At 37.4% G+C, this 19,028-nt stretch overlaps 2 protein-coding genes across 2 annotated transcripts; one reads left to right on the forward strand and one right to left on the reverse strand.

Annotated features, from left to right (window-relative positions):
• Nucleotides 1-3,627: 3,627 nt before the first annotated feature.
• LOC113665633 (FAD-linked oxidoreductase DDB_G0289697) lies at nucleotides 3,628-12,632 on the reverse strand. Its single transcript, XM_089205035.1, has 8 exons — nucleotides 12,127-12,632; nucleotides 10,308-10,418; nucleotides 9,101-9,281; nucleotides 8,444-8,537; nucleotides 7,788-7,964; nucleotides 6,625-6,821; nucleotides 6,361-6,517; nucleotides 3,628-5,736 (listed from the first exon to the last, which is right to left on the reverse strand). Exons 1-8 carry the CDS (start codon nucleotides 12,319-12,321, stop codon nucleotides 5,505-5,507), a joined length of 1,344 nt encoding a protein of 447 aa, XP_089061161.1. The 5' UTR covers nucleotides 12,322-12,632; the 3' UTR covers nucleotides 3,628-5,504.
• LOC113665635 (uncharacterized protein C1orf53) lies at nucleotides 12,597-16,367 on the forward strand. Its single transcript, XM_089205043.1, has 4 exons — nucleotides 12,597-12,824; nucleotides 12,924-13,232; nucleotides 15,403-15,504; nucleotides 15,808-16,367. The coding sequence occupies exons 2-4, from the start codon at nucleotides 12,957-12,959 to the stop codon at nucleotides 15,877-15,879; spliced, it is 450 nt and encodes a 149-aa protein (XP_089061169.1). The 5' UTR covers nucleotides 12,597-12,824; nucleotides 12,924-12,956; the 3' UTR covers nucleotides 15,880-16,367.
• The last annotated feature ends 2,661 nt before the right edge of the window (nucleotides 16,368-19,028 follow it).

Consider the following 19,028-nt stretch of genomic DNA (forward strand, 5'->3'; position numbering starts at 1 on the left):
ATTGGAAAATCAAGGCAATACTGGTTGTTTACTATTTACCACAAATTCCCGGAAATTCCGGTTGAGATGTAAATGGTAAACATTTTTTCGGTTCGTCCCACTGGAAAATTCCCGGGACGAACAGAAATTCTGAAAAGGTAGTCCCGTTTTTCCGGTTAGGACGTTCCGAATGGAAATTCGTTTGCCATTAAGAAGTTTCTTGAGTTTCGTACTAGTTTCAGGCCTCTTGGCCTTTGGCCTAGCGCAATCGCTTCAACAACAACAAATATGGCGGGTTCACAGCAAATGGGGAATGTGTACCAGCCTTCATGTTGCTCTTATTCGTCTCCAATTTTGGAAATATTTCTAACACATAGCTGTTCCTTGTGTTTAAATGGCGAGCAGACTTAAAATCGCTAATTTGTGTCCAAAATCGAATGCCTGTCAAGTTTTGCGCTATATTTTATTCTCCCGCGAAAATAATTGTAAATGTTTATACACAGCTGACGTATCAACTGGGCTATCAGAAATAGCAAATCTTAGCCGATCAGTTTCTCCTGCTTGGCGCGACAATCCGAAAATTTTGGGGCAAATGATAAACGACCCGTACCGTGTTTACCGAAGGAAAATTCCAAACCGAAATTTCCGGAATTTTTTTATAAATGGTAAACAACCACTGTCTTAGTGAAAACATTAATGATTCCCTCTTTATCAAATGAGACAAACGGGAACGAGTTTCGAGTGATATGACAAAGCCCAGACTGCCACCGTCATTTTGGATTTCCGCCTGAGTAGATTTTGGTTATGTGCTAGGCAACGTATAGTCAAGAACAAGAAATTTCATTTCAGGCCTATTTATCAATTTTGTGGTGTATAACTTTCGCATTTTAGTACGTAACACTTAAAAGAAAATTGTTCTTAAAAATTCACTGAAAATCGGTTGCCAAAATTATTTGTTTAGGTGTTATTTGATTTTCGTGTTAACCTGTAATTTCGTCAACCGCCGGCACCTTTTGTTGCTTCACACTGAAAAAACACACGATACAACATGTAATAATCGATTTTGTCCCCAATCTCACGCCATAACAGAAAAAGCTTTTGAACACCTGTAAACTCCGAGCGCTTCGGAGTAAGTGATATTTTTAATGAATCTTCGGATTGTTTTCAAGTTCAAGGATTGTAAATTACAATTTTATGAAAAATGAAGGTTTTTCTTTTATTCCAGTGTGAATCCTCGCACGCCTGCCAGTCGCTGGCGCCGCTTGTTGAAACTAAAACGAAAAAAAAAAAAACTCTTTTAAGATTATCATTGGCTTCTTTTTCACCCCACCACTATTCTTAGCAACAAAGGTCGCCATTTCGTTTGTTTATTACTCGCCAAAAACTATCAAATGCACTCAAAAGCCTAAAATCGAAAAAAAGTTTACAGGAATCGACCTTGGCCTTCCCTCGGAAGCTAGAAGTGCGTGGGCGAATGAAATAAAAGAGAATGACTTTTAAAGACCGGCTCAAGAAAAAAGCTGTCAAAACCCAGAACATGTCTATTTGGAATGAATTTCGAAAAGTAAAAAATCATGAAATCAGGAAATGAAGGCTGTCTATTATACAACAACGCCCTTAACAAATATTCTAGTGACCAGCGCATGAACTGGAAAACTAACAATAAATTAAGATCACGTAAGTCCAACAAAACACTGCTTAATGAAGAAAAATAGCAAGAACAACATCAAGCAAACAAGTAGAAGCTGCCGAGATGCTGGAGGCTTATTTTGTCGAACTGAAATTGGCCCAAGCCTGATTAAAGATGTAACAAATGTCGCCATACCCTTCTTAAATTTTCTTTGAGCAACTTCCAAAGAGTTCGTCTTCTAAGAAATTTCTTTTACGCAAGTTTTGTTTCTATTTTTAAACTCTGTAAATCAAAAGCGACTGGATTAGACAGCATCTCGGCAAAATTGCTCGGAGACTGCTTAGATTTAGTCGCTGAATCGCTTACATTAATATTTAGTCAATCATTATTAAGTGGAACTGTTCCTCAAGAGAGGAATTTTGGAGAACGAAATGACCCCACGAATTATCTACCAATTTCGGTAAACCCCACCGTGGCTAAGATCGAGTGGTCTGGGTTCGAGCCTTGGCCGGGGTCATTGTGTTGTGTTCTTAGGCAAGATACTTTACTCTCACAGTGCTACTCTTCACCCAGGTGTACAAATGGGTACCAGCAAATATGCTGGGGGTAACCCTGCGATGGACTAGCATCCCATCCAGGGGTGAGTAGCAATACTCCTAGCCGCTTCATGCTAAGGAAACTGGAGTTAAGCGCCGGCCCCATGGGCCACTTGGGCCCGTATGAAGGCTTTACTTTTTTACCACCGTAGCGAAAGTACTCGAAGGCTAGGATCATTATGATCAACTCTATCAATATCTAACCAAAAATCATCTTCTTTCCCGTTACCAATCTGGTTTTCATTCTTTACATTTACTGTAACCGCTTTGCTTGAGGCTACGGACAGTTGGGCAATGAACATTGATCGTGGTCACGTCAATGCCGCTGTTTTCTTAGACTTTTGACACCGTTAATCGTGATATATTGTTGGCGAAATTACATTACTATGGTTTACGCGGTCCCTGTCACGACTGCTTAGCTTCGCATTTAAATAATCGTACCCAAATTTGCAAAACTAACTGTTTAACGTTCAGTCCTAAATTAGTGAAATGTGGTGCTCCTCAGGGCACTATTAAGTCTAGGACCTTTACTATTTCGATTATGCATCAATGACCTGCCAAAGTGCTTACTTTTTTCAAAACCTAGTCTGTATGCTGACGACACTAGTTTATACCATGCAAATGGAGACTTAGAGCGTATTCATGATTGACGATTTCAGTAGGATCCATCAATGGCTAGCTGCTAATAAACTCACCCTTAACTTAACAAAAACCGAATTCATGTTACTTGCATCGAGGCAGGGGCTATCAACTATCTCTGAAATACCACATTTCGTGATACATGACCATCCAGTGATGCAGGTTCCTTCAACGAAATCGCTTTGCGTGGGTACATATTGATCAAAACTTAAACTGGAATTGTCATATACAGAGCGTTTGTAAAAATATTGCCTCTACCTTATGTGCAATTAAAAGAATAAGGCATCTTCACTATGTTTTAAAGACAACGAATGTAAATGCCCCTAATCTCGGAATCAAGGCCAGACCACAGCGGCGGGAGCTACGTTCCTTACTCTTTGCGAGAAGTGCGTGGGCTCTTTAACTTCCCCTCCCAACTAGTACCGAGAAGATGCTGTAGACGAAGCCTGAGGTTTATCATCCTTATCCGAGAAGACTAGGATATTTAACCACTGCAGATGTCATGGAAAAGGCAGCACATTCTCCTCAGTTATTTTAAGAAGCTGAGTGTTGGGCCGGTCTTTCAAATGTTCATCGGAAAAGACACATCGATGGTCAAAGATTTTATATCGTTTCTGACACTCACAGAATTAAGTAACAATGCTCAACCAATGCTAGATGAACATGATGCGACAAACTTCAGCAGAAAATATAAAAACCAAAAGCAATACTACTCTATTCTCTCGCCGCTTTGCGGCTCGGTAAATAACCACCAGTGAGTAGTTGTTTAATAATTAGATATAATCAAGGTTACCAACGTTTAATAAAATTTAAGAAATAAGAAATACAAATTGATAAGTTAATTGTAATCGATAGATAGAGAAGTGATATGCAGTTTATTGATAACTTGTGACTAAAAACTTGAATTACACGATTTTTACAAAGGATAATATCAATAATACCATTAAAAGGAACTATCAGTGGTTTAAAGCAAGTTTGTATAAAAAATTTGTTTGTATATCGGTTATGTTTGTAAATAAAATGTCGATTAAATATAAAATTCCAATAAAATGGTATAGGCTTTAAGGGTATTAAAAGTGGTAAATCTGTCACATTGTTGCCTTGAACACGGGCCTAAACTTCCGTTTGTCTGTAAGGTTCTAAGTACTTGTGTTAATCATTGCATCAATAAAAATAATTATTGTATACAAAAGTTAGGGCTGTACGCAAGAGGCGGCTAGATCCCTCTGTAAGGAGGCTCCGTAGGGTTTTGACCGCGCGAGATATGGATGCAAACATAGCGCGGGCTTTGGGAATGTCAACAAAACTGGCAGCTCGATATGATCGCACGATTGTTATTTCAAAAGGTGTATAAGACAATGCGGTTTCTAGTAATGAATTCTAGGGTTTATCAGCAACATACCCATAATAAATTCATGAGTCTTCTTCACCTGAAAAAGGGGTCGACAGAAAAGAAAACACCGGGAGAAAGAATGCGAAAGGGCTACAGATTCGAACGTTTGCGTATGCTCAAAAATCGATCTTGGCGAATTCCAATTTAATGACATAATGATTTGAGAGGAAGACGTAAAATATTTGAGTGGAATTCATCGTGTTTCCTTCTGTAGAATTTCCTAACATTTAATTGAGCGTTTAACATATTTGTGCTCTATCTACCGCTAATTAATGAGAAGTTCATGAGACCCATGCTAAGTTAGAGGAGGAAAAAATATGCAAGAAGCGAAGAAACTATACCTTTATAACCCCTATTTTTTTCTAAGTAAACAAAAGATCGGCAGGACAAATGTCGCAAATTGTAAAAACTGTGGAATATTTCATCGAAGCGTATTTGAGAAAATCAAAATCAAAGCCAAATTACCGCTGGTGAGCACCTTCCTTTGCAGCGCTTAAGCTCAAACACAGAAACCTCTATGTGAATATTAACAACAGTCCCACGCTCGTGACAAGACGAATAAAAACATATTTCTCTAGTTCAACCTTTGTTTACTAAATTCTGGTAACAGTTAGTGATCTCGTAAAATAGGTTGCGGTTTTTCATCGCGGTAAATAACACTTTCAAGAGAGAATACAATCGTTTGTCTCACGATGTTGTCACTTCGGATGTGAATCACGACGTTTCGACAGCATACTTATAGTCTTCTTCTAGCGAAGATCTTCAAAGATTTTCCATGAAAACACAACGCCGACGTGCGCATCGTAACCAGGCTAAAACTTCATTGAGCCACCTTAAGTAGATAGTTCATAACAGCTAATATTTGCGCGTTACCTATTCCAAAGTTTGAACGCCGCGATGGTGAACGAGCATCACTGAGAGTAACTAGAGTTGTAATGTTTGGCTGATGAAAAAGAAGTTTGTCCCGACTCATATTTTTTCTTTCACGCCTTCAGTGAAAGGGTATATTATTCTGTTTTTCGCGTCGATTAAAGGTAACTAGAAATCCAATTTTTTGAGACTGTCCATCGATTCTCATATTCTTAAAAGTATACTCTTAAGTGCAAGAAGGCAAATGGCAAACGTGAAACAAATATCCACCGAAAACTGTAGACTATATTTGCACATTATGCTATCTTAATGGAGAGCCACAATTAACGTCATTCTAGTTAAGTCACTGCACTATATTCAGCGATATGTGCGGAAACAAAAAAGGGCTGTGCTACAGTTAATCCTTTTGAATCCCTTTTTTTGGATCGATATTTAAGTTGTGATGGAAGACGTTTTCGGGATCGTATTTGACTTTCAACGCCCTGATTCTTTCATGTTCTTCTTCCGCCTCAGGGCCATATGGGAAGATACCATATTTGGATAGTCGATTGTCCATACTGTCCACCCAGGTTTTCACATCTTCATAGAAGTTGGAGTCAGGTGTCCCAGCTACAATTCCAATCCAGTATCTGTTTCGTGTAAGAAAAACAAATCGTGGCATTCAACATCCAAGGATAGAGTTGAAAAGTCTTAACGAGGTTCCCTTAAAAGCCTTGTAGTCACAATGGGCCGGTTATTTACACGAGGTCTAACCCAAACCGCGGTTTCCCGCAAGCAGTGGGCCTCTGGGATTCTCTATAAGAGAGTTGTTTTCATGAAATATATATCCTTTAACTGCTAGCTTTCGGCCCTCTTGACACTGTTCGCAAAAGCAAATTTTCGGATAAAAGATTAAGCTAAATTTTAAGATAGTTTACAATGTAACAAGCGTCACTGCGTAACGAGAAGTAATACAGTGGCACACAAAAAGGGCTGGAAATAAGAGGCAAGACACAGGCGGGGAGAAAGGCGCAGAATGGCAAATCAAAAGCGGTTTTCGTTCTTTCGTCTAAACCAAATAAAACGTACAATTTTCACGCTGTAAATTTGATATGAACATTAGTTTAAAGCACTTTCATGACGCATGTGCAGTAGCTAGAAACGATTTAAGCGTGGCACAAGTAATTGTACTAATTTTAACGTAGATTATAGGAATTAGTTTGCGCGTTCAATGATACAAAACCAAGAGCGGCTTTACAGTGATTATCACTTACTCTGCTTGTCTGAAGGGGTATGGGCTACTTTCAGCCGGTATTTCCTTGATTTTCCCTCCAAGGCTTGTTATGTAGATGTTACTGCCTGTGATGATGCGTGAATCAGGCGCTTGGTTGACCCCATCAAAGATGATATCAATGCCGTCATCGGTTAGTTCTGTAACACGATAAAGGTTAAGTGTCTACTCAAGCCGAGTGCTTCACCCAGCTGTAGCTTATTCCGGTTTCCATAGCATGAAGCGATTAATGAGGAGTATTACTAACCTTCGACAAAATTGCCCATAGGTGCGTAGTAGGTGATTCCTCTCTGCACCATCCAGTCCCCACTCTTCTGGAATTCGTCCAATGGTAAAGGCTTCACTTTGTTCACTAACGGTTTTGTTAAGTCTGTCAGCTCCATCAGTAGAGCCCCTCCCTCCTTAGGGGAACCAATGAACAAGAAGCGACAGAGAGCTTGCGGTCTAAGGAAAGGATCACGTGACCTTGCCTCAATTTAAATACATCCAAATGAAAAATTGGGGTAAGTTTGTAAAGAAACAGCGGTACTGCGTCAGTGGGGGCTGGGGCTATTGTAAGATAATTTGGTGTTATCAGATGAGCTGAAAATGTAAATTGGCCAACGTAGAGTTTCTAAGCTGGCGTTTCGAGCGTTACCCCATCGTCAGAGCGAATAGAATGAAAAGAATGAATGATTGAATTCAAATTGATTTTTCAAGATGAACATCGTACTTTCTTTTGTCAGTGTCTTTCCTGTTTTATCCCTTCGATAATTTACTCTTTTCTAAATTACCTTAAATTCATCCAGTGTGGCCCGCGATAAAATTTTATTAAGTGCTGCTTGCGCGGAGTACATTCGCTAAATGCAATGAATGTTCAATAATATCCTGTGAGGTATGTTTACGGGGTGAGTTTCTTCTTGTTTTCACCGCTGGATGTCTGATGAAGAACATATTATCTGGTTTTATCTTCACACACCAAAAGGATTTTTAGCCGCGACAATGTTTTTTCTTACTTAGTAGTACAGGTATTCTGCAAAATGGTGCCTTACTGTTAGGTTTTATTACCTTTTTTTCCAACATTTTACTGCTTTTTCTTAGTATGTTTAGTCGTCAATTCCTTCTATAATAATTTGTATTATTGTGAAGACACGAAGAGTGAAAAAGTCAAAAAAGTAGGTTTTTCACGAAACTGCATCACAAGAAAAGTTTGTTTCATCAACTGAGTTGATAATGTAAATTGGCCAAAGTAAAGAGTTTCTACAGTTAACGTTTCGAGCATTAGCCCTTTGTCGAGACATCACCTTTACATTATTTTTGCAATGGCCAAATTACATTATCAACAAAGTTGACACCAAATTACCTTGTGAGATTAAAGTAGTCGTACTCAAATTGAGAATCTTATTTTTGGCTCACTCTTGAAGCACTCACCCGCTTCGCTTGAAATGCAACATCATATACACAGCCAGCCGATTATCTTCCTTCTCGCGTACAAAGTCTCTGATAATCTTGAAAGCGCTTGCTGCTTTAGACATGGGATAATAAAGATCTCCTCCGATGACAAACTCTGGAATGTCATAAAGTTGATATTTCAAGGACGTAACGACCCTACACAGGACCAACAACATAATTTGTAAAACCAATGGGAAAGACACAGTGAACAGCATTACGCTACGAGAAAAGCAGAAGGTTGTAAAAGAAGGTAAAAGCTGTCTTGTTATAACTTAAGCGAACTTTTAGAGGATGACAAACTACATTCAAACCTCAGCTTCCCGTGAGTTGATTTTGTCATACAATGAGTTATCAAACATTTGCACCAACACATCATTTCCGTATTTTCAGATTTCTTTCAAAAGACTTACAGTAAACCCGTATTTTCCTTGCGGATAATAGAAATGTTATTGCACTTTATGTCATATTTTGGAGCTTTCGCAAACGTAAGGGACGGAAATTTGCTTTAAATCTATGACAGACTGATATTTCCATCGAACGGTTTTCCAACTAGCAAAAAATTGAAATAAATTCTTCTTAATTTAGAATTAAGCCTGTATATAAGGTACAATTAACAATGTGATCTTGAAGATTACCCAAAATTGAATCCACAACCTTTCATTCCCCAAAATAGTTCTGGATCTTCATTCTCACTTGCTCTTATAACATCTCCAGAGGACGTGACCAGTTCTGTTGAACAAAAACATAAACAACATTTCCAATTTTGTGGAGTGTTATTTAACAACTTGGATAAAGTAAATACTTTCTTCAAGTTGTTGCATGGTGCAGTACAAAATTATTTGAAATGCACTTGTGTTACAAGACCAGATAGCCAAATTCTCTCTTTGACACTAGCAGGGTTTCAAACGCGACGTTTGACAAATTAGCCTTGGGTCTTTCGTGTGGCTCTGGACTCGGAAAATTAATACATTTTTTTCCAGAAAGGTCCATGATGTGGTGAATGGGAACGTAACCTGCTTTTTTGGTTTCCTTCATTGTTGCGGAACTGCTTATTCGTGCTTGAATAAGAAAAATTTAATATCTTTTTTCTCTTCAAAACGAGGGTTTACATTTTTGCAAACCCATCTAATTCGTCTATTTCTTTGTTAAAGATTATATGATACTACAATCAATGATGATAATTGACCATCAGAATGATAAGAAAATTTCAAGCCAAAAAGAAATTTGAGTCACAAACATACAAAGCAAATATCTCATATTAAATTTCTGAGGTTTCCAAAATCGAGACCTACCAAACTCTAAACAATTATCTGCTGTACAGCCAAAGGATCTGCTCAGGAAACCTGTTCCTCCAAGCAAAGTGTACCCTGCCACACCCAGTTGAGAATAACTACCCAGGGGTGTTGCCAGTGAATGACGTACTGTTTCCTTGTCAATATCACTCAATTTTGCACCAGCACCCACCACAACAACCTGAAATTGTGAAATATGATGCAGGTGAGCTTCTTCAGGGTAATTACAGTTGTACCTGGTTGGTATTAGGAATTTTGTAGGTCTAACTCAAAAAGTGCAAAACTTAAATTACTCAGTGTACAAAATTTTTTTGCACAACCACAAAATTGACACCTTGTGAAATATGCCTACATCATAAAAGCAGTGTTCTCCTTTTCAGGTGGTAACCGGTAACATTTACCGCCTGTAGAACCTCTTATTACTGTTTAAAATTGCTTGGAATTTTTGAAAATTCAACAGGTAGAAGGATTGCTTTACTAGTTTGAAAATTTATTTTACCTGTCATCCTTAAAATAAGGGAGAACACTGTAAAAGTCAAGAGATAAAACAGTTTCAAAGATTGCAAACTCTAAAATTTTACTTCTCAGAATTTGGCTTGAGATAGGTCAAAGGTTATGTATTTTAAGCCTAACAGCCTGTAACTTCACCAAGCTCCTAGATAGGAATATTTTGGACACCTGCATGAGTCTATTCTAGTTTTGTTATGCATGCAAAAAAAAAGCAACTTTACACAATTATCTTGAGTTAACAAATATAGTCACAAACCATTCCATAATTATGCAGTTTTGTGTCACAAGGAAGGTTGCAATGCAAGGTTAAGTTAGTTAAAATAGGGATGTTGTTAGTGTTTTGCCCTTTTTTTGTTTCCATTATAAGAAAATGTTACATACCTTTCCTAATAATGACAACCTAATGTTCATTCTCAGTTGGAAATGTATGTTATTTTGTTAGAACTTATGGTGTGTGGTATGGCTGAGTATTTCCTTAAGTCAGAATACAAACAACAAGTTAAAATACTCAGCAAAACCAAACACCAAAATGTCTTGTAAGTTATATACTATCCAACTGTATGGAGTAGAGTATAATTAGATGCAAAGTGTGATTCAAGTGCAATCCAAATAACTGTAAAATATTGCCAGGTATAGGTACTCAATTTGCATGTTATTTATACTCTACTTAGTGCAGTAGGATGATAATAACACATACCTTCTTTTCCACATCCACTATTACACTGTTCATATCAGAAAGATTAATTACCACAGCATCATCAGCCATTGCAAAATCACTGTTCTTTGCAGCACAAACACACATGTCCAACTGCAAAATATACCACAAACATATTTTTCAAGCAAAAAGGTGTGATAATGACATGAAAATTAGTGGCATGATTTCAAATCCTAAAAATAAAATACTAAACAAGGAGTTGTAATGAAACAAAGCAAATGTATAACAAAGACTGCAGATCTTGGCAAACAAAGAAAATAATGAAAGGCAATACCTCTAGCCTATTTCTTTGATTTTCATATTTCCCAAACCTATGTCATCCATAATGACAAGGTAACACATTGTGAAGTGTACAAATCTAACCCTTTAATCTCTTTGAGTGACCTCCCTGTAATTTCTCCTGACAGTATCAACTTAAGTTAGACATGGGAAAGAAGGAATTGATTGCCAACTAAGGAAGCTCTTTATTATATTCAGTGAATTCTCTTTGTCAGTACCATAGGGAATGTATGGATAAATGTGTTGAGAACATGTATACTCAGAGTTAATGTGAGAGAGTACGGTTTCTCTTTCAATGTACAGGTCATAGATAGTCATCTATTGCAGAAGCTAAGCATAGCATTTTTTATTTACATGGTGCCTGTATACATGTTGAACAATGTGCAGCAAAATGTGCATTTTATGCATGTTTCAGTATTTTTTCTTGTAGTTATTCATTCTCGCAACTTTGATTTGTGAAACATTACTTTGTGTAACAAAGGATCAGTCCAACACCTCAACCACTGTTGAGAGAATACCTTTTTTTCTAACAAAAGTGACATACAGGTATCTAAATGTGAAATGATAGAAAACAAAAATGTTCTAAATTTGACAAGGATTATGTCCAAAAGCCCAGTGAAATTTGTAAACTTGGCATTTGGAAACTGTTATCCTGTGTTGGTGGGACAGTAAAACAAGGTAATTTAGTATTATCAACTCAGTTGATAATGTAAACTGGCCACTGTAAAGAGATTCAAAGCTGATGCTTCAAGGGTTAGCCCTTTGTGAGAGCATTAGCCCTTCCACATTTGCTCCGACAAAGGGCCGAACTCAGTTGATAATAGTTAATTAATCTAATTTACAATTATATTTTCATTCATATTTCAATTTATCAAGATAATTCATCTCAAGACATAATGTAATTTGTGATAATTCTAATTAGCATATATTATCATTTTTCTGGCACAGATGAGAAGAGCAGAGAAGGGTGCAAGGTGCAGGAAGAGTTGTAGGATCATAGTTTCTAATTTGCAATTGTTAGTTGGGTGAGGTATTGACCCTTAATATCAGTATGCATATTCTCCATACAGGTCTCGGTACATTTTCCACCGTACTGGCCATGAGAATTTGTTTGAAAATTAGTAGCTCCTTTTGCTAAAGATCATTTCTTTCTTTCTCATGACCTTCATGTGTAATTCAGGAGTGATATTGCCTGGGGAAATTAGATGCTGGACACTCTAGATCTTAGGGGTTCAAGGATTGAGTTGTGGTGTTTCCTTTTTCTTTGTGGTTTTCATGTCCGGCTTTGGTGCATTAATTTTCCTCAGTCGTATAAACCGTTTTAAGTATATTGGTGCTAAATAAATAGTACAGAGGCTTGGCTACCGCGCCCTGAAACTGTACAGGTATCATCACTTTGTGTGCACGTTCGAGAAGTGGAGGCAAAACTCTAAGCGTAAAATTGATAACATAAACGCAATATATTTTTCTCCAGTATAAAGGTGTAAACGGAATAAATTCCATCTATAACTTTTTTCATTACCTCGTTTTTTACACAAAACTTGACAGTGTTCACGACATCTTCGACAGTCGCTACCCGGACAAACGCACTCGGTTTGCGCGTTCGAATAGCGGCATTCCATGTTTCATCAACCTCCCGTTGATAATCTTTCGCATTTTCTGATCGAACAATGACACGCCCGGAAAGAACAGCTTTCAGAGGAGAGAAATCGACCATTCTGGACAGCGCTCGAACGAAACCTCCGCCAAATTAACTAATAATTTAATCAGGCGTTATCACAAGGCATAGAAAACTAATTTAACCATCAAGCATCGCGCACCTGTTTTCCCGCTCCCTGCCGCAATATAGGTTTGCCATGAAAATGGTATCGGCGCGAGCTGTGAATTACTCGGATGTGATTATGTTTGAAATAAGAAATCAACAGGAAAATTTAGTTCAGAACGGAATTTTGAATGCTTCTGGTTTTCTTTGGACCAATGATACGAAATTAAAATGAACTGGAGCACGTAATCGAGACCTTGGTAACCGCGCAAAGTTGCGAAATTTACCGGTAAAATTACATGGACGTGATCTGAGAAGAACTAGCTGACCGCCGTGTGATTTACCGAATACTTTAGTCAAGGAATATAGGAAATAAGTAGTATTGCCGTTCACTTGAGAAACAATTAGATTGTGAATTTAGTGATCGAAACCTCCACACGTGAAATCAAAGAAAAAAGGTGAACAGTTGATTTTACGTAAACTTTACTCACGAGTAAACAAAATTTTACAGTCACGTGCATTACCTCACGCGATCTCCTCATCGATCTCAAGCACAGGTTAAGTTATCTTTGACCCAAGGACAGCTACTTATGCTTAGACGTGGCGTTCCTTTACAGTCGTTTATCTATAGCGTCCGACATTTTGGTGGTGTTATGTCATCGCAAGCTAATGGTTTTCTAAGTCCTTGCGGTCGTAGGAAATCACAGTTTACAAGAGCAACTTCTTCTTGCTGTTTAAATAATGGTAAAGACAGGGTAATTGACAAGTCTGGGGACTCTAGAACGAGAGAAAGAGGAGAATTGCAATGGGAAAAACTCTCTGATGATGAGAAGAATATTTATCTTGCTCATAAAACTGCATGTATGGTAAGGACAGAACATTTGTAATGTCATCTTGGTTTATAAGGATGGTTGTAAGATAGATAAATTGCCAATTAGTACTTACTGCAATCATTTTACAAGAGATAATTTTCTTGTGTGTAACAATTAGTCATGAACTGTAATCATCCGGCTGAGACAAGTTCTGAATGACTGTTGTTATTAACAGTGACAATGTGATTGTAATTAACATCAGTTCATTTCTGGGCAACTCTTGCCAAAGTGATCACACTGACAACTCAAAAGCATCAAAGAATATTTGTGTTTCTATACTTCCCTATGGCTAGGGGAGCATAACAGGGAGGTTTTGTCCAAGAATGTCACTGATGACATGTGCTCTTCAAACCTGACACTGTTTTAGACAAAATACAGGATCATTGATAAAAAGATTCTTGGGTGGTTAACCCTTTACACCCTAACATTAGTTTCTGTATTCTCCATACGACTCTCTATACATTTTTTAAGGTGTCAACAAAGAGAGTTTGTTCAATAATCAAGAGCCTCTTTAGCTAGTGATCATTTCCTTTATTCTCATGACCCTAATGTGCAATTCAGGAGTATAATATTATAGGGAGAATTTAGATGCTAATCACTCTTAGGTGCTAAAGGGTTAAAACCCCATTACAGAATTTCTCCTTATATTCACAATACAATTTCAAGCAGACAAGTGATGGGTATAAAGAAAAACATCAATGAGGAAATTGTTTTTCTATCCCACACCAAATTCTCCAAACTCACAACACAAAAATTGTATGACAGACAATAAGAAGAATTACCAATGAGATCTTTAGAGTGAAAGCTCTGTAATAAGGGCAAAGAAATTGTGTAAATCCATAGAATCTTTGCGGTATGCATCTTTTCTGGTACTAGATACTTCCTTTGCTGGTCTTACTGGCTGTATACATATATGTGAGAACATATATGTATACAACTGTGGCATTTGGAGCCACCTCACACATTTAAACAAGATGATTAATATGACATGGTCAGAGAATGCTAATATTGCACAGGTGCATCACACCACCAAAATGGTTTAATACTTCCAGTTCAGAAAAATATAAAGGCCAAAAATCTGGATGATGAAATGTTTTTCCACAATTAGCAGTAATGTCATAATCTGATTCGCCAATTTGCCATTTGATAAGAAAACTAACAATGCTGCTCATGTCAGTGTGTTATGTGATGCCTTTATCAGCTCTCAAACATGGATGATTCTCACTGAAAGAATTGTTTTATTTGACATCAGTGGTTTAGTGTGGTCTGTACTGTTACTGACATCACAGTGGTCAAAATTTGTCACCAACTTACTCCGCTGCACCTTTGTGTCCACAGAATTTTGACCACCAAGATGATAATCATTTTCAATAAGAGTACACACCATGCTAAACCACTGTTGCTTTATTGAAATCCCAGTTTAAGATCAAAGACCCCAAAAATCATACTCTCCCAGACAACACAAACTGGCAGGGACCTAATAAGCTTGGGCCCCCCTGAGCTTACTTAAAAAAGTTCTTCGTACCCTCCAGACCAGGAGATTGAAGTGCACGTCCTTGACCCTTTTTTTTAACGGTTCCCCTGGCCAACAACGATATTAAGTAGGAACTTTGATTTACCATTCAGTGTCACGCTATTTATTAGAGATAAAATCCAAGGGCAATACTTACACTGACTGGCAATTACTGTTTTGGTAGTAAGGTAGTTGAGTGGATCAAATTTTCTGTTTTGTTTCCCTATTTGGAAGAGTGGTGCAAATCTTTCCAATCTTTGCTAATTTTTTGTGCATTTGATCAGGCCTTAAATAGAAATGAATGTACAGTATGCCATAACCTTAATTGTTAACATGTAGTGACACAAAATCAGTGCTCTGAACAGAATTTTGTGTTTTTTTGTTATAAACATTCTCTATCTGATGAATATCTGTCTAACTCATTAGTTTTGAACATACCACAAAAATAATCTACTTTAATAGAAAACCTTTTTTAGCAAACAACATTCAAACAGTCATCCTAAGAGTTAAGGTCTGTGAAATAACACAGCCACCCAGATTTCATGGGAACATTTTGAACTTTAAATGCTGTTTCACACATTAGCCTATTGTTGTTTCTTCTTGTCAGGTTAATGGAAGTGTTTTTTTGATATATTCTTCTCTGTTTTTTAGAATGGGAAAAATAGTTATTCAGATCCAATCACTGGGTATATGGTCTTCACTGAAGAATTTCTTTCCAAGCGTAGGGCCTGCTGTGGAAATGGCTGCAGACATGTGAGTAACATATTATACTCATCATTTAGCACTCTAACATCAATATGCATATTCTCCATGCTGTTCTCTATACATTTCCTTAGATGCTGACATGGAGAATTTATTTAATGATCAAGAGCTTCTATAGTTGAAGATCATATCCTTTATTCTCCTGACCTTAATGTTTGACTCAGGGGTGAAACTGTAAGGAGAAATTAGATGTTAGTCACTCCCAGGGTCAAAGGGTTAACTCTTGTATCATGCAAAAACATGATTTGTTTTGGAGAGTATGTTTTATAAACTCTTTTTTCATCTTTATTTCAGTGTCCATTTGGTCATGAGAATGTACCACACAGTCAACGCAAGAAAAAATTTAATTCAGCGTTTTATGTTTAAAATAAAACAGACAGTCATGCAATTAAATTATTACAGAAATGATAATGTATACAGCTTCAGGAAAAGACACATGTTTGAGACAAACACTTCATTATAATAATTATGAATTTTCCTGAAGCAAATTTCAGTCTTTTGAAATGAAATTGGATTGTCAAAAAATCAGCCTGAAGCGTCATGGTTTTCTATACTTTGTGCTTTCTCTATATTGGAGAGACTAGGGAGTAACCATAACGCAAAGGTTTCTCAATGTAACAAGGATGTGGAAATTATAACAGTAATAATAATATTTTTTATTGGTTACTGGTATTTATTAATATCATTATCAAACATTCAAACTAAAAGAAATACGACATAATTTATATGTGTGTATGTGAGTGAGTCATGTGATAGCACTCCTGTTTTCAAGCGATATTCTCAGTCTGTGCTTATGTATTTAAATCCTCTGGTATGAAGCAAACAAATAAACAAGTTGGCTTTTGTCCCCATCACTTTGTTGTTTTGGTCAGATTCATTAAGTGGTTTCCTTTTTAGAAGCTTAAATCAAGAATTTAGTGACATTGAAGAAGGATGACATCCATTTCTTGTTTTTTTTATTTGCCATTGGGACCCTGTCAAATAGTGAGGCTGGGGGGGGGGGTTGGGGGTAGGAGGAGATATCAGAAAGGGAATATAGGGGATCGGCCATAGGGGAGGATATATAATGGGATGCATATAGGGGAAGAGATATAGGGGAGGGCACAAAGGCAAGGGGGTACAAGGGTGGGGACACAAGAGAGGGCAAAAAGGCAAGGGGAGACAAGGGAGGAGATACAAGGGAAGGGACATGATAGAGGGCATACAGGAGAGAGGATACAAGGGGAGGGACTTGAGGGAGGACATACAGGGGAGGGGACACAAGGGAGGGCATATAGGGGAGGAGATACAAGGGAAGGGACACGATAGAGGGCATATAGGGGAGAGGATACAAGGGGAGGGACTTGAGGGAGGGCGTACAGGGGAGGGAACACAAGGGAGGGCATATAGGGGAGGAGATACAAGGGAAGGGACACGATAGAGGGCATATAGGGGAGAGGATACAAGGGGAGGGACTTGAGGGAGGGCGTACGGGGGAGAGAACACAAGGGCGGGCATATAGGGGAGGGGATACAAGGGAGGTATATGAGGGAGCAATACAGCTCGCAGGGATGTTGCATTTGTGAGACTCCTTTGTAGCCACGTTTGACCCCTTGACCTAGGTTTCAAATTAAGTTTAAATTTCTTTCACTTTTCATCTCCATATTTTTTTTGTCTTTGGGTCTCTATACTCAACAAAAACCAACCCTCCATAATCTAAGTCGATCTGGGAACAACAGACCAAGACGTGAAAACCTATCGACGTCCTTTGCCAAATCAGCTTGGAGTATCAATGAGTACCTCTCATTTCTTAGGTAAAAACTTTTTCAACATTTTGGGACGAATTGTGATTGTTTGGAATTCCATTCAAGGCCGGTAAAAGCAGACAGAAAAAAGGTAAATCCTGAGGAAAACAGGAGCAGCCGTGGCAGTTCAGCAATATCAGGCTCGTTAACATTCCACCTGACTTCGCTTCGATTACAAGACCCCAATACAACCATTAATGAAGCTTTAAGAACACTGAAGAGTATTTCTAAACAAAAATAAAGTTAAATCAGCCACAAACAGAAGCCAACTCAGACGATAATCCAGTAAAAAATAACTTTCATTGCTCAAATGATTTTGCGTTAGTCTACAGAAACCTCAGGACGAAACAGCCAGAATTTATTCACATTCGAATTTAATTACCTGTTATTCTCACCAAGTAAAATTTTCATCGCTTTGACAAATTCAGATTCCAGTTCTCTTAGATTTCTAGATTGCACCCATAAACTTTGAGCAAAAATTTCCCGCTGTTTGGTTAAAAAGCGAGTGAAAAGTTACGTTTGGCAAATATGGTAAACATAGAAATATAATTGCCGATACAATTTAAACGATTTTTTTGCTGACGCGCCCAATTCGCCATTTATTTCACTAATAGAATTTGATTAATTACAGTTTCTTTTCAAGAGTTAAACGCAAAATGCGAATAAAATAATTTACAATTAAAGTTTTACCGTCTCTGGTGGTTTATGTTAAGAGTATTCTGATCTTCTTAATAACGTGTTAAAATTATGATACAATTTCCTTTTAATGTATAACCCCTTAAGTGTGTTGTTTGCAGAAATAAAACACAATTCTAATTGGTAGACGGTTTCACTGAAAACTAAGGCGACAACTAAGGCATTTCTTTTTTTACGGCTACAACAAATTGAAATTGTTAGGTTTTATTTTTTAATTTGTGTCTATTTGAGGGCTTAAAAGTTTAATTTGATATAGCGAATTAAGAGAAGAATATTCTTTAGTTGCAGGAAAATTGGCTCGGCGGTATCAAGTTTCAATCATGCATAAGAATGGGACTAGGATTGCGTCAAACAAAACTAAATCTCGTTTTTACTCTAATCCTGAGTCAGTATCAATTTTTTCCAATTCATTTCAGCCCCTGAAAATATAAAAAATATGATTTAGTAAAAACGTAAAATATCAATTATTTACGAAAAAACGTACCTAAACCATACTGCTTACCTCTCAGGCCAAGTGCGAAAATTTCCTAAGTTGTGAATTTTAAATAAGCGTTCGATCTAAAACGTTCACCCGATGAAAAAGCAGCCCACCCATCGAAGTATAACTCTTTAATATTTCTCAAATTTTGTTGCAAAACATATTTTTAACCCTTAGCAATCTATGACATTCGCTGAGAAATTTCTTAAAGTTTGCAAGTCGGAAATGACAAGAATTGTATACATCTTTCGCTGACTTAATGATTCGAGGTGCCAACTGTATGTTTTCATTTACTCATTTCCTTGGGAAACCAAATCGTTGGAACGAAATTAGAATTAAAAATGTATATCGTTAACTGTAGCATTGAACACAGATTATTCAAGGCTCGTTTTTAAGCTACTTTCAATGTGCGGTAATGTATCTTTCTCCTAATTAGATTATATTTGTTTATCAGTCCAATGCAGGTGGAAGAATATGTTTTCAATTTTCACAGCTGAAATTCGTCACAAGATGACACATCGCTAGAAGCTAATTAAGAGTATATAATTTATTAATTA

This window comes from Pocillopora damicornis, chromosome 4 (assembly GCF_964200805.1).
Source record: "Pocillopora damicornis chromosome 4, jaPocDami1.2, whole genome shotgun sequence".
Classification (NCBI taxonomy): Eukaryota; Metazoa; Cnidaria; class Anthozoa; order Scleractinia; family Pocilloporidae; genus Pocillopora; species Pocillopora damicornis.

Coding starts and splice junctions, on each gene's coding strand:
- LOC113665633 (XM_089205035.1), bottom strand. CDS start 12,321: ATGGTCGATTTCTCTCCTCTGAAAGCTGTTCTTTCCGGGCGTGTCATT. Junction 10,419..12,126: donor AGTTTTGTGTAAAAAACGAG/GTAATGAAAAAA, acceptor TATATTTTGCAG/TTGGACATGTGTGTTTGTGC. Junction 8,538..9,100: donor AGATAATTGTTTAGAGTTTG/GTAGGTCTCGAT, acceptor TTTGTTCAACAG/AACTGGTCACGTCCTCTGGA.
- LOC113665635 (XM_089205043.1), top strand. CDS start 12,957: ATGCTTAGACGTGGCGTTCCTTTACAGTCGTTTATCTATAGCGTCCGA. Junction 13,233..15,402: donor CTCATAAAACTGCATGTATG/GTAAGGACAGAA, acceptor TCTGTTTTTTAG/AATGGGAAAAATAGTTATTC. Junction 15,505..15,807: donor GTGGAAATGGCTGCAGACAT/GTGAGTAACATA, acceptor TCTTTATTTCAG/TGTCCATTTGGTCATGAGAA.